Source organism: Apium graveolens, chromosome 5 (genome assembly GCF_009905375.1).
Source record: "Apium graveolens cultivar Ventura chromosome 5, ASM990537v1, whole genome shotgun sequence".
Lineage (NCBI taxonomy): Eukaryota > Viridiplantae > Streptophyta > Magnoliopsida > Apiales > Apiaceae > Apium > Apium graveolens.
The window spans coordinates 258,149,385-258,163,305 of record NC_133651.1 but is presented as its reverse complement, the minus strand read 5'-3'; the positions used below and the strand labels follow the sequence as shown (position 1 = coordinate 258,163,305).

At 39.0% G+C, this 13,921-nt stretch overlaps 1 protein-coding gene across 3 annotated transcripts; it reads left to right on the top strand.

The window, feature by feature from the left end:
* The first annotated feature begins 2,537 nt into the window (after positions 1 to 2,537).
* Positions 2,538 to 7,331, top strand: LOC141725096 (potassium transporter 6-like). Of its 3 annotated transcripts, none has more exons than XM_074527484.1 (9): positions 2,538 to 2,752; positions 3,000 to 3,047; positions 3,138 to 3,633; positions 3,761 to 3,814; positions 4,758 to 5,018; positions 5,109 to 5,161; positions 5,492 to 5,615; positions 5,703 to 5,957; positions 6,184 to 7,331. In XM_074527484.1, the coding sequence occupies exons 2-9, from the start codon at positions 3,009 to 3,011 to the stop codon at positions 7,242 to 7,244; spliced, it is 2,343 nt and encodes a 780-aa protein (XP_074383585.1). In that variant the 5' UTR covers positions 2,538 to 2,752; positions 3,000 to 3,008; the 3' UTR covers positions 7,245 to 7,331. The 3 variants fall into 3 exon arrangements, with proteins under 3 accessions (XP_074383585.1, XP_074383586.1, XP_074383584.1); XM_074527485.1 differs by having other exon boundaries at positions 2,972 to 3,047; XM_074527483.1 differs by lacking the exon at positions 2,538 to 2,752 and having other exon boundaries at positions 2,775 to 3,047.
* The last annotated feature ends 6,590 nt before the right edge of the window (positions 7,332 to 13,921 follow it).

Below are 13,921 nucleotides of genomic sequence, written 5' to 3'. Positions count from 1 at the left end.
ACACCCAACTTTAGTCCTGATTGGCTGAGCTCAACGGAATCCAGACTGGGGGGGGGGGGCGAGAAAAACTCAAATTCTTCTGAAGACAACTACTCTAGTCCTGATTCGCCGAACTCAACGCAATCTGGACTGAGGGGCGAAAAAAGCTCAAATTATTCCAAGGACACCCAACTTTAGTCCTGATTGGATGAACTCAAAGCAATCCGGACTGGGGGGCGAGAAAAGCTCAAATTCTTCTAAAGACAACCACTTTAGTCCAGATTCGCCGAACTCAACGTAATCCGGACTGGGGGCGAAAAAAGCTCAAATTCTTCCAATGACACCCAACTTTAGTCCTGATTGGATGAACTCAACGCAATCCGGACCGGGGGCAAGAAAAGCTCAAATTCCTCTAAAGACAACAACCAGGTGTCCTCCGCTCCCAGAACCAAGGGTTATGATTTAAAGGTACCAACCCCAAAACCCTATCCCTGGGCTATAAATAGCCCAAGAAGGTAAGGTTTTGGGATTGATCACTCTTTCACATTCATATACACACACAACCACCCTGCATTCATATCTATCTTCATCTTCCCCAAAAGCGAGTTCTTACTCTCACGCCGGAGGCACCGCGGGACCCAAATCCCCCTTCCGGTGTTGTTTTGTAGGAACCCCACCACAACTACACCCTCACAACGGCGAAGGATCCATGCACGGCGTCGAAGGAGCGGCCCCGCCACCAAGAGTTATCAAATACTATCTATACTATACCTTTTACAAGCGAGATATGTTTTCGTTTGGTCGGTGGATTAACACATTTTTAAAAAGTATGTTAACACTTTTCAAAACAAATTTTAAACAAATAATATTTAATTAAAAAAATAAAATTATATATCTAACGTAACTACAAACTCTATGAATTATTATGCAACTTAATTTTAATCGCACTCAACTTCTTTTTTACTTCTTTCGCAGGGAGCCAAATACTTCCAAAATTAATTTTAGTAATTCAAATTATAGCATAACAATATAATTATTAAATCAAGAAAATATTTTAGAAAATAATAGCAAATCATCTACATACACCATTATTATTCAAAACTCTCACTTTCCTATAAGCTCTACACCCGCTCAGCGAAGCGACCTAGACTTTTTAAAATTTTAACTATCTATATTTTGAAGACTTCAATAATATAATATATACAAAATAATACGTAAATATTTTAACTTCATTTATCTCAATAATATATAATATTATTTTTTATAATTTATTTTTATAAAATATTAAAATAATAAAATTACAAATGTTATAATGCATGGCACGAGTTACAGGCTAAAAAGTATGTTAATACATTCCAAAATAATATTTAAACAAATAATATTTAATTAAAAAAATAAAATTACGTATCTAGCATAACTAAAAACTCTATAAATTATTTTGCAACTTAATTTTAACCGCACTCAACTTTTTTTTTTTTATCGTAGATAACCCGCAGTCGCTATCCTTCGGGTGCGTAGTGGGTAAACCCTACCGTTCACACAATAGCCTGCAAAGTACGTGAACCAAAGTAAACCGCATTTAAGCGACATGCTCTGATTTAAGAGACATAATCATAAATTTTCCAGTGGGATTGGAACCTGTGACCAAGAGCCTCTTTAACCAATTACGTCTTTCATAGGGAGCCGAACACCTCCAAAATTAATTTTAGTAATTCAAATTACAACCTAACAAAATAATTACTAAATCAAGAAAATATTAAAAAAAAATAACAAATCATCCACATACGTCGCTGTTATTCAATACTTCCACTAATCCTATAGGTTTTGCACCCGCTTAGCGAAACGGCCTAAATTTTTTAAGATTTTAACTATCTAAATTTTGAATACTTCAATGATATAATACATACAAAATAATATGTAAATATTTTAACTTCATTAATCTCAATAATATATAGTTATCATTTTTTATAATTAATTTTTTAAAATATTAAAATAATAAAATTACAAATATTATAATGTGGATTATAGGCTAATTATCATTATCAATGAAAGCATAATTGGACTAGTGATTACCATCGATAACATTTTATCATATTAATTGAATTGTATAATTAAAAAAAATCTGTTAAATCTTGATATACAAATATCTTCGGAGCTTGAGATTTTTTCTTTAATTAAAAATTTACCTTTTTATTATGTTAAGACAGAAAATAATATTACTTTAGTAAAACTTTTATTCATTAATATGTTTCCTCAGTCAGAAATGTGATTATTTTGTGAGAAAATAATAATGCACTCCAGGCTGAACTGACAACTAACATAAAAAAATTAATTAAGACCATAATCCACCAAACCTAAAATAACTTTATCCCCGCATAAAATAAGTAAACTGTCACTGATACGAGCTGAAGTGAGTCATGATTGTCTGCTTTTACAGAGATATGAATGCCACGTGTCATCACCTTTGCATCTCCTCTCGTAGTGACCGAGACCACCCAAAAATATAAACCTACTAAAATAAACTCACCCAATCAATCATGTTTTATGTAATCTACGAGTTTTCATTTACTTAAAAAAAAACATTACTCAAAACTCTTAAACATGCCCACTACTCAACTTTCTTCTCTCACTGTTGCACGTAATTTAGTCTTCTAAATAGTTGTTATCTTTAGGTACATATTTGACATGTACATGTATTTATTTGTGTGAGTTGTGTTTTCAGTAATATTCTCTGTCATTCATTCACACGCTTGGAGATGTGGCCTTAATCTTTGTGAGTTACTTGTACTTTATTTGTTTGTTCAACTGCTAATTCGGTCTCATCATTAAACAATCATTTTTTAGGTTGATTATTGTTGTGTGAGTGTGTCTATAATTTATATATAATCACAACATGTTTGTGTTTTTACTTCATAATATTAACTAACTAGTTCTTCAACTGGGGAAGGTGTTTCTACAAAAGGCTCATCATTTATCAATAATTTTTTTTTAGTAATTATGGTTTTTTTCGGGCTTTGAAGCTATTTAAGATGGATCTGGAAAGTGGGTCTCATTTGAATCTTGCTAAGGTATGATTAATACTTCTTTACTAGTGTTTATATTTAATTTTCAAAAAACCCATGTAATTTTCTTGATTGTTTTGTATATGTGTGTTTCAGAAAGAATCTTGGAGAACAGTACTTGTATTGGCTTATCAGAGTTTGGGTGTTGTTTATGGAGATTTAAGTACATCCCCTTTATATGTATACAAGAGTACATTTGATGAAGACATTGAACATTCAGAAACAAATGAAGAAATTTATGGAGTGTTGTCATTTGTGTTTTGGACTCTTACATTAGTTCCTCTTTTTAAATATGTGTTTATTGTACTTAGAGCTGATGACAATGGCGAAGGAGGAACATTTGCACTCTATTCATTATTATGTAGACATGCCAGGGTGAGTTCACTGCCAAATTGTCAGTTGGCAGATGAAGAATTATCATCTTACAGAAAAGAACCCTCTGTGCCTGACCCGAGTAACCCGAATAAAACCGGGTCAAGGCTTAAGTCTACTTTGGAGAAATATAAAGTATTGCAGATATTTTTGCTTGTATTAGCCTTGGTTGGAGCTTGTATGGTGATTGGTGATGGTATTCTTACACCTGCTCTTTCTGGTATGTATTTGGTTTTATTGTATATGTTAATTTGTATATTGTTTAATAGGATTTTGTATTGTTTAATTGGATTTTGGTGTTTGTTAGTTACTAAACTGGTTAACTATTTTTGTCCAAACGTGTGCAGTATTTTCTGCTGTGTCCGGCGTGGAATTAGCTATGTCCAAAGAGCACCACAAATGTGAGACTCTTCCTCTTTCACCGTTTATCTAATTTTTACGGTTGATTTTGTTTCGTTGTTTGTACTTCCGGCAAAAGGTATATTCTGATATTGAAAGTTGTGGAGTTTTTAATTGAATGCTAAAATTTTCAAAATATCAATACTAACAAAAGTTAAAACAAAGTGATGTGTTTGTTAGAGGAAGGCCAGTCCAGGATCCTGGATTGGGCCTTCCTACCTACCTAGCAAAATGCTTAAGGTAAGTTCTGCGATGATGATGTGATTCTGCATCACACACGTAGAGTACTTAAGGTGTAGTTGTAGCAGATGCTTTTTGTCTGTGCTGATCAAAACTATAGCCACTTTTCAGCTAGTGGTATATCAAATATATTTTTCCGTGTCTCCATGGTACAAGGCAGTGGATTTCTGAATGTAAACAGCCTTGTATTTAGGACATGGTAAACTGGCAGGCAGTGGGTTTCCCAGTGTCAATAGGTTTGATGTTTGGATAACTAAAAGTTACTCTTATCAACTCGTCACCCTTGTTTCCCCATCACCTGTCTTCTCAGCTTTATTCAAGTTATTGTTCATCTAACAGGAGTATAAATCTTGAATTGGTGATTAGAGACTGGACCTACATATTACCAAGTCATACTATCACTACTGACTTTCGTTCAATGAGCTTGGCCAAGTCATATGCTCAGATACATTTTACCACTGGTAGTTGACCAAATATACAAAAGGCATCACTTGGTTTTGTTATTTGTTACTTGACTCTTTAAGCCCTATTATACCAAATTCCACCAAGATACTTCTTTTATATATCTTGCTAATTAAGAAGAAGAATTATATGAACCTTATCTACAAAAGAACTTTCATCTATACAAGCTAGTGCAATTACATGTATTGTACATATTTTCTCTATCATGTTAAATGCTGTACCTGAATAAGTGTATTTTCACAGATGTAGAACTTCCAGTTGCATGTGTCATTCTGATTTGCTTGTTTGCCCTTCAACATTATGGCACCAACCGGGTGGGATTCTTGTTTGCACCTGTTGTTATAACATGGCTTTTGTGCATCAGTACTATTGGTTTATATAACATCATTCACTGGAATCCTCATATCTACAAAGCCCTTTCTCCACATTACATGTATGTATTTCTGAAAAAAACTCAAGGAGGAGGATGGATGTCTTTGGGAGGGATCTTGTTGTGCATAACAGGCAGGTGCACTAATATGTGTTGCTCATTAGTTCTAATTCCAGCACATGCTCATTAGTCTTTACTTATCCTTGATTTCTGAATTCTTTCAGGTTCGGAAGCTATGTTTGCTGACTTGGGACACTTTTCACAATTGTCAATACAGGTATTTCCTTTGGTCCTGCTTCCACACTTGTATCTAATATGATATCTCATGTAGTCATGCGAGTGCGATTTTCATTTCATCTTTATGTAACCCGTCCAGTACGTAAAATTACAGTATGAATTCTTACTTTATCCAGATTTCAGCGATGTGATATCACCTATATACCAATTTAATATGTGAATCCTAAAATTTTACTTGTGGTGGTGATTGGCATTGGCCTCAACAGATACACTTACTCAATGCACCAAATGTATTCAAGTATGTTCTATAAGCATGTCGTAAGGGTCTCATATGACACAGAAGCCTGTTAAAATAGTTTTTAAATTGCAGATTGCTTTCACAACAGTTGTTTATCCTTCTTTGATCCTTGCATATATGGGCCAAGCTGCTTATCTATCTCAGCATCATGTAATGGAAAATGACTACCGCATAGGATTTTATGTTTCAGTTCCTGGTAGGTAATTACTGACTTGTCGTCTACGTTTAAGCATGCAAATTGAGGTTCATTCATAACTTACTATACTTAAAATCTATTATTCAGAGAAATTAAGATGGCCTGTATTGGTGATTGCCATACTTGCCGCCGTAGTGGGAAGCCAGGCAGTTATTACTGGAACATTTTCGATTATTAAACAATGCTCTTCACTTGGATGCTTTCCTAGAGTCAAAATAGTTCACACTTCCTCGAAGATTCATGGCCAGATTTATATACCTGAGGTTAATTGGATCTTAATGATCTTATGCTTGGCAGTTTTAATTGGTTTCAGAGACACAAAGCGTTTGGGCAATGCATCAGGTATACACTAACAAAATCATCTTTTAATATATGGTCAGTAGTACATTTTTCTACAATAGAAATTTAATTGAGTTCCTTATGCATACAGTCAGCATCTGTGTAGTTCAAAATTTTCTTAATATCTTTATGAGAACACACATTGATTATTATAATCAATTCTAAATAAGTGCTCATGACACAAAAATTCTAAAGTACTTTCCTTATTCTTTTGATTATCTGAGTGCAGGTTTGGCTGTCATTACGGTCATGCTGGTGACAACCTGCTTAATGTCACTAGTTATCATGCTGTGTTGGCATCGAAGCGTGTTTCTTGCAATTTGCTTTGTAATTTTCTTTGGGACAATTGAAGCCCTGTACTTCTCTGCTTCTCTCATTAAATTTCTTGAAGGAGCTTGGGTCCCTATTGCCCTTGCACTTATCTTCATGATAATCATGTATGTGTGGCATTTCGGCACCCTCAAGAAGTACGAGTTTGATTTCCAAAACAAAGTCTCTGTTGACTGGTTGCTCAGCTTGAGCCCTAGCCTTGGCATAGTACGAGTCCGTGGCATTGGTCTTATTCACACTGAACTTGTGTCGGGAATCCCAGCAATTTTCTCCCACTTTGTCACCAACCTTCCAGCCTTCCACCAGGTTCTTATTTTTCTATGTGTAAAGTCTGTCCCAGTTCCACATGTTAATCATGAAGAAAGGTTCCTAGTGGGACATATTGGGCCGAAACAGTATAGGATATACAGATGCATTGTGAGATATGGATACCGTGATGCTCACAAAGATGACGTAGCATTTGAGAATGATCTTGTATGTAGTATAGCTGAGTTTATAAGGACTAGAAAGACAGAACCCAATGGTGTGAATGGTAACTTTGTGAACCACGATGAGAAGATGTCCGTTGTTGGAACACCTTCAACTCATTTAGACGGTGTACAAATGTGCGAGGACAATCCCGAGGAGCCCAAAATAGTTAGCACATCGGAGCATGTCAATCTAGTGTCAGCAAAGTTGATGAAGCCTCGAAAAAGAGTCAGATTTGTGGTTCCAGAGAATCCGAAAATTGAAAGGGAGACGGAAGAGGAATTGCAAGATTTGATGGAAGCTAGGGAAGCTGGGGTGGCTTATATACTCGGTCATTCGTATGTGAAAGCAAAGCAAGGATCTAGCTTCATGAAAAAGCTTGTAATAAACTTTGGTTATGAGTTTTTGAGAAGAAACTCTAGAGGACCTACTCTTGCATTAAGTATACCACAAGCATCTACATTAGAAGTTGGAATGGTGTATCATATATGATGTTGAATATGAGATGATACAATGTATTATGACATGTTCACTTTTTGAATATTATGAATATAGATCAAAAGCATTACCATATTGTAATTTTTCTGTTTTTTAGTTTAGTATTTTAGTTGCCAGCCACATACAAGCTACATACATAAATGAGTTCATCATATTTCATTGTATATATATCTTTTTCAAGCTGCTTCACTACATTATAATTAATCAAGTCTTTTGTAGTTTTTCCTAATCCTGTCATTATAGGCTTTTGGAAACTCAGTAATAAGGCCCAAAAATTTCCTTTCCTTGCATCTTTAATCTTTTCTTATGAAGTTAAAAGATGGTGTTGTGACATCCAGGTGACGATAATTAACATCAAATAATTTGATATGCCTTCTTATCAATTAAATTTCAAAGATTACAATTGTGATTAAAATATAATAATCATAAAACGTGTGTAACCAAACTACAGTATAAAGTACAACTTGTTTTGAATATTAGTCACACATAACATTCCCCTGAAGGAACCTGACTAATGGACAGACGTGTGGAGTATAAGTTTATATTGATACGGGATATATTCTAAGATATAAAATTTAGAAATTATTATTTTAATTGGGCAAAATAACATTTTGTTTTATCCCTCTGAACACTATTTGTTCTAAGATCCAAACAAGACAGCAGTAAGATCGTTAGGCTGAAATGCATTTTGGGATCAAATTTCACCTGGTGGCGACACAGACTAGTCGCCAGGTGGCGACACGGATTAGGTGCCAGGCGGCGACACAAACTTGAGCTGCTGTGTTTGTATGGGATTATTAATTGGTTTAAATGTGGGCGATACTGAGCTACGAGCTAAGTTGGGAGTCCAAAATGACTATAATATGGTTAAAACTGTAGGCACATTTATGTCACATGGGGGTTGAGATATAGATGCATTATATATATGCATAAGTGCTGGAATATGCACTAGTCGGTTTCTGTGATAAGTACCTTGCAGTTATGGTCCAAACTTTGGTGGGAAATAACTGATTAAAAGCATTCAAAATCAGGAAACCGCCGACAATTGCTTCTACTGGGGCTGTGTGGGCTGCCTGGGCAGTTGCTTTTGTTGGGGCTGTGTGGGCTGTGTAGATCAGGCTATTATATATATAAAAGATAGACATTGTAAAATTGTAATCTATGCATATATGCAGTATAACATGTATCTATATGTTAGGGAGTAGAGAAAGTCTGTAAACATATATTGGGTGGTATTATTATGCCAGGCAGTAGCACAAGTCTGTAAGCATAATCGAGTTGTATCCTTGTATTGTTGGTCAATAAAAGGTTGAGCATTCAGACTCGTAAATCTGCCGTGTCTTTACATTTACTTGGTAATTAGACACACTTGCACACATGATTGGTTCTTGTTGTGCGTTGGTTTCATATTTATATCCGTTGTGCTTGGGTTTGCTGGGGTTGCTGGTGCCGTCGGGGCTACTGGGCGATAACCTCTCGGGAAGGCTGACTGCTTGGGCGCCTGGGTTGGCGACTGAGTAGACCCACATATCAAAGAATTCAGGGTTGAAAATCTGACCCGTGACAAGTGGTATCAGAGCTGCGTTGATCAGTTTGGGATTTGACATGATGGCTGAATCATGTGGGAGCAAAGTTGATTTTGCTGGGTTTCAAAAAGTTTTGGGCGAGTGCATGGTCAGAAATCTGGTGCCATTGATAAAGAAATAAAGGGCCATGAAGTATGATCTTGGTGACTTTGAAAATTCTCTTGAAGATCAGTTTGACGCCATAGAGAGAAGGTTCGATAAGATCTCTTTTCGAGTTAGGATGTTGGTTGATCGTTGGTTAAGTGAAGTAGAACGAATTAAGTTTTACTTGGAGTTGTCAAGGCGGTATGTTGTAGTCATTTCGTTGGGTGATGATGGAGATCACTCTGGGCTTGAAAATTCTGTTAAGGGTGGGGAAAGTGCAAGGATTGCACAAAAGTCGTCTCACTTTGGTGGAGGCGCATCTGATTTTTACGGTAGTCATGGTGACTGTGGCGCAGCATGGTAGTGTTGGAATCAATGTTCAACGACGGGGGGCTGGACTATGTTACAGGTTTGTGACAAGTGTTGGAAACACCAACCACGATTATGTGGTGTGCAGATCGGTGGTGGCTGATTTGTTTATGGCGATTGGCGTGCATTATGGGTTTACGATTCTTTCGAGGGCAAGTTTTGTTAAAGGAGGAGCGCTGATCTTGGGTTTTGGTTAGTCGACTTTGGTATAGTTAGCGCATGTGGGCTTGGTGACAACCCATGGTCATCACTTATTGGTTTATGGTGACTTGGTAAAAATCTCGGGGTTGGATAAATTGGTATGGATTTGATTTGTTTACTAAAAAATATTCCAGTATAATCTTTTACATTTTTACATACTCAAGTGATACAATACAAAATTCAAATTTAGATTATCATACAACTAATTCTTAGGGCTGTCAATTTGACTTAGTCTTGTTATAGTACAGACATGTCTTGTACAACACGGTGGGGTCAATTCCCACCATGTCAGAATGCGACCATGCGAAGACATCAAGATTCTTCCTAAAAAATCGGGCCATTTCTTCTCTCAGTTCTTGACTCAGGTTAGAGACGATCCTAAGCACCTTGGAAGAATCATTTGGGTATACTGGGATGGGGACAGTATCTTCTACGGCCCAGCTCGTTCGATCATTAGGGGCATCCTCAGGTCCAAGTCTTTCCGGGCTTCACTAGTCTCGCCTACTTTTATAATCATTAGCCCCTCAGTACTTGCTAGCTCGGGCTGAGGGGCTCGAATAGGGGTGACTGATCCTTCAGAAGTAACGCTTACCTCGCGGGTAACCACATTAGGTGGATCTATGGTGGTTGTTGTTTCCTTCCGCATATATTTCCCTTTTTTGAGCCTTGCGGCTAGCTGCTCTGGGCTCTCTTCTTCATCACTTGTTTCCTCCACTATCCCTTCTTGAACCATCATCATTGGCTGAGAGACCTTCGTAAGTAATTCCCCGAGTCGTGTCTCCATTTGAATCCCCAAACTCTCGAAGTATCTCTCCGGCAACTCTTCAATTAATATCATGTCACAAGTTTCATGCCCTTCTGGGCGTTTTCTTTTCTTTTCATCTGCCTCTTCGATGAGGACATCATCTAGTCTTCCTAGCTCCGTTCCCCTTTCTTATGCCCTAAGTGCTTGATTGTAGCAAACCCTCGAATCATATTGGTAGCCTTCAAGAAGCCTACCCCGTTGGAGTAGGAAATTTCATTGCCATATGGTGGATTGAGGTCACCAGTCTCATAGCCCTCATGAGTGGCCTTCTAACTATAGAATTGTAGGCACATGGATGGTCTGTCACAGTAAATATAACAATTTGGGTGGTCATATGAGGTTCTTCTCCCAAGGTCACCGAGAGTTGAATTGTCCCTTTTACTCAAATCAAATCTCCTGTGAACCCGTAGAGGTACCCGCATGAGGAGGTCATATTCTTATCTAAGAAGCCCAGCTTCTTATAAGCATCATATGTTAGCACATCTGATGAGCTCACGGTATCCATCAATACCCGGTATACATTCACTGCCTCGATTTTCATTTTTACCACCAAAGCATTAGTATGAGGGTAATGGACACACTTGGCATCTGCCTCTTTGAACACAATATTATCGATGGTGATTGACATTCGAGAGAGGCCTATCCTTCGCCTTTCGGGCGTACCTGTCCATTGCTTTTCGGTTGTCTCCCTCAATGTGACACCCGCCTAGAACCATGTGGATGCTGCTAGCCAAGGTACCCTCTCCTTTTCTTCCGATGGTGGGGTGGGGACAGTATGATATTATGACCTGTACTTTTGAACTTCCTTAACAACCCACTCCGTCAACTTACCTTGGCAGATCAGCATTTTGATCTCGTTCTTTAGTTATATACAATCTGCTATATCATGCCCCATGGCATCATGATCTGAACAATTGATAGGGAAGAAAATAAGGCCTGAGTATGTAATTAATGTTGCATTAATCATATCAGAATTGGGCCAACAGCTAGGCCCATTTCAGAAAGCCCAAAACCTTGAATATTAATTAATTTCGTAATTAATTAATAAGGGATAAGTCAGCTGATAAGATGAGTCCTAGTGGAGAAATAAATCCTTATAGATTGGCCTCCATGGAACTTGGTGGGATAAAGAATCAGTTTCCTACCTCTTAGGACTCCAAAGTCCATTCTAATTCTGAAACTTGCCCACCAAGTCTCCTAACCCTAGTCCAATTCAAGGACTCCCAACATCTATATAAGGGGCCTCACCCCACAAATCAGAACTACATTTTTTGACTTGATCCTTGGCAATCAGCAAGGTACGTAGGCATCTTGTTAAGGCAGATCGAGTCACGAAACACAAGAGCAGTCAAATCGAGCCTCAAAGCTCACGTTCCTTAGTAATAAATACAGCAATTATTATACCTTAGTTTTTGATCCATAATATTCGACGCCGTCTGTGGGAAAGCACAACAACAACCATGGGGAGAACACGGAGAACAAACAGCGTCCTTGAAGGAGGAACACCCGCGGGGACAACCCAAACGATTTCGTCAACCGTGGAGGTGCCTCCGCATTCAACCTATGCCGTCACCCAAGGAGGAGCCCAGGTAGGGGCAACTAAACCTCAACCTCAAGGGACGATTCCTCCGGCTCCTCAAGGTACGAATCCCCAACTTCAACAACTACATACACCTGTGAATTCTTGACTCATCGGGTATGAGTATTCAACTGTTGTGACCACTAACCCCCGTTATGGGATGTCCCTTTACCCCGAGGTTGGAGGAAGTGGACATACTGGACGGAGTGAAGCACGGGGGCAAACACCCCCTACAGACAAGGTTTGGCTCCTATCCCGGAGGATCAGGAATTTTATGATCCTTATACTGAGAGAGACTCCGAATCTTCGGATGATGAAGTGGCCCCAAGAAGAAGAGGTGCTGGCAAAGAGCCGATGGCTGATGGTAACCAACGTCCTAGGAGCACCGATGGGTGAATCCCCAAGAAGTGCAGTAGAGAATCAAGGCCCACGAGGCTGAGATTCAAAGGCTGAAGCACGACTTGGAGGCGCACCAGGTTCCCAGCCCCCATTACCACCTAGGGGAGAAATCCTCCTCCAATCATAGACCTGGATGGTCCGTCACAAAGAAGGGCTGTAGTCCCAAGAGCTGATCTAAGCAATCTTCTTCCCCTTGGAGATCCTGATGATCCTACTCCACCATTCACTGAAGAGATAATGAATGCCAATATCTCAAGGAAGTTCAAGATTCCCACTATCAAAGCTTATGACGGCACGGGAGATCCCGCTAATCATGTCAGGACATTCTCCAATACACTGTTGTTGCAGCCCGTGAATGACGCTATTAAGTGTCAGGCCTTTCCTCAAACCCTGTCGGGTATGGCTCAAAGATGGTATAGTCGTTTACCCCTGAACTCTATTGGGTCCTTCAGAGAATTAAGTCAGGCTTTTATTAAGCAGTTCATCAACGGGAGAGTGCATGAGAAAAGTTCAGCATCCCTCATGAGCATTGTGCAAGGAGCGAAGGAATCCTTGAGAGACTACCTGAATCGTTTCACGAAGGAAGCTTTAAAAGTCCCGGACCTTGATGACAAGGTAGCCATGATAGCATTGCAACAAGGAACTAGGGATGAGTTCTTCAAGATGTCTTTGGCCAAGCGCTCCCCTGAGAGCATATTGCAGCTCCAAGATAGGGTCGGGAAGTACATCAAGGTGGAAGAGAGCATGAGGAAGACCGTAGTGAGCAACGAGCCCGTTGGAGGCAAGAAGCGAAAAACTGATCTGGAGTATATAGCTAAGGACAAGTATCCTAGAACTGAGCAAAACCCTGATTCAACCCCTAAGAAGGGAGGACCTGGGCAAAAATTCGCTGACTACGCTAAGCTGAATGCTCCTAGAAGCCAGATCTTGATGGAGACGAGAAATACCAAGATATTCGTTGGCCTAAACCCTTGAAGGCAGATCCTTCCAAGCTAGACAAGAGCAAATATTGTAGATTTCACAAAGTTGTTGGTCATGACACCGATGAGTGTAGGCAACTGAAAGATGAAACAGAGTTCCTCATTCGGAAAGGAAGATTGAACAAGTACACTGGGGAAGGAAGAGATAGGAATAACAATGGGAGAAAGAACTTTAAAGATCATAGGAGGGACCAAGATGATCAGGGGCGGAACCCCCAGCCTAGGGGACCAGTCAAAAATGCAATCTTTGGAGGACCACGCCCCCGAGGACCTATGATAAACACGATTTTTGGAGGACCAACTGTTGCTGAATTATCCAAGAACTCCAGGAAAGCATATGCCAAGGAGGTTATGCATATTATTGGAGAAGCCCCGAAGAGGGCCTGGACAGGAGTAACAATGACTTTTGATGATTCTGACTTAGAGGGTGTGAAATTTCCTCATGACGACCCGCTGGTCATAACACCTATAATAGGAAACAACCCGGCTAAGAGGGTCCTTGTGGATAATGGTGCTTCAGTGGATATCTTGCTCCATGATACCTTTTTAAGGATGGGTTATAATGACTCCCAATTGACCCCAACAGACATGCCGATATATGAATTTGCGGGAGTGGAGTGCGCCGTGGAAGGGATAATCAAGTTGCCAACAACCATAGGACATGAACC

What these genes read in the sequence shown, in the direction of transcription:
- LOC141725096 (XM_074527484.1), top strand. Translation starts at nt 3,009, where the DNA reads ATGGATCTGGAAAGTGGGTCTCATTTGAATCTTGCTAAG. An exon ending in TTTCACAATTGTCAATACAG is followed by an intron (nt 5,162 to 5,491) that starts GTATTTCCTTTG and finishes TTTAAATTGCAG; the next exon opens with ATTGCTTTCACAACAGTTGT. An exon ending in GCGTTTGGGCAATGCATCAG is followed by an intron (nt 5,958 to 6,183) that starts GTATACACTAAC and finishes ATCTGAGTGCAG; the next exon opens with GTTTGGCTGTCATTACGGTC.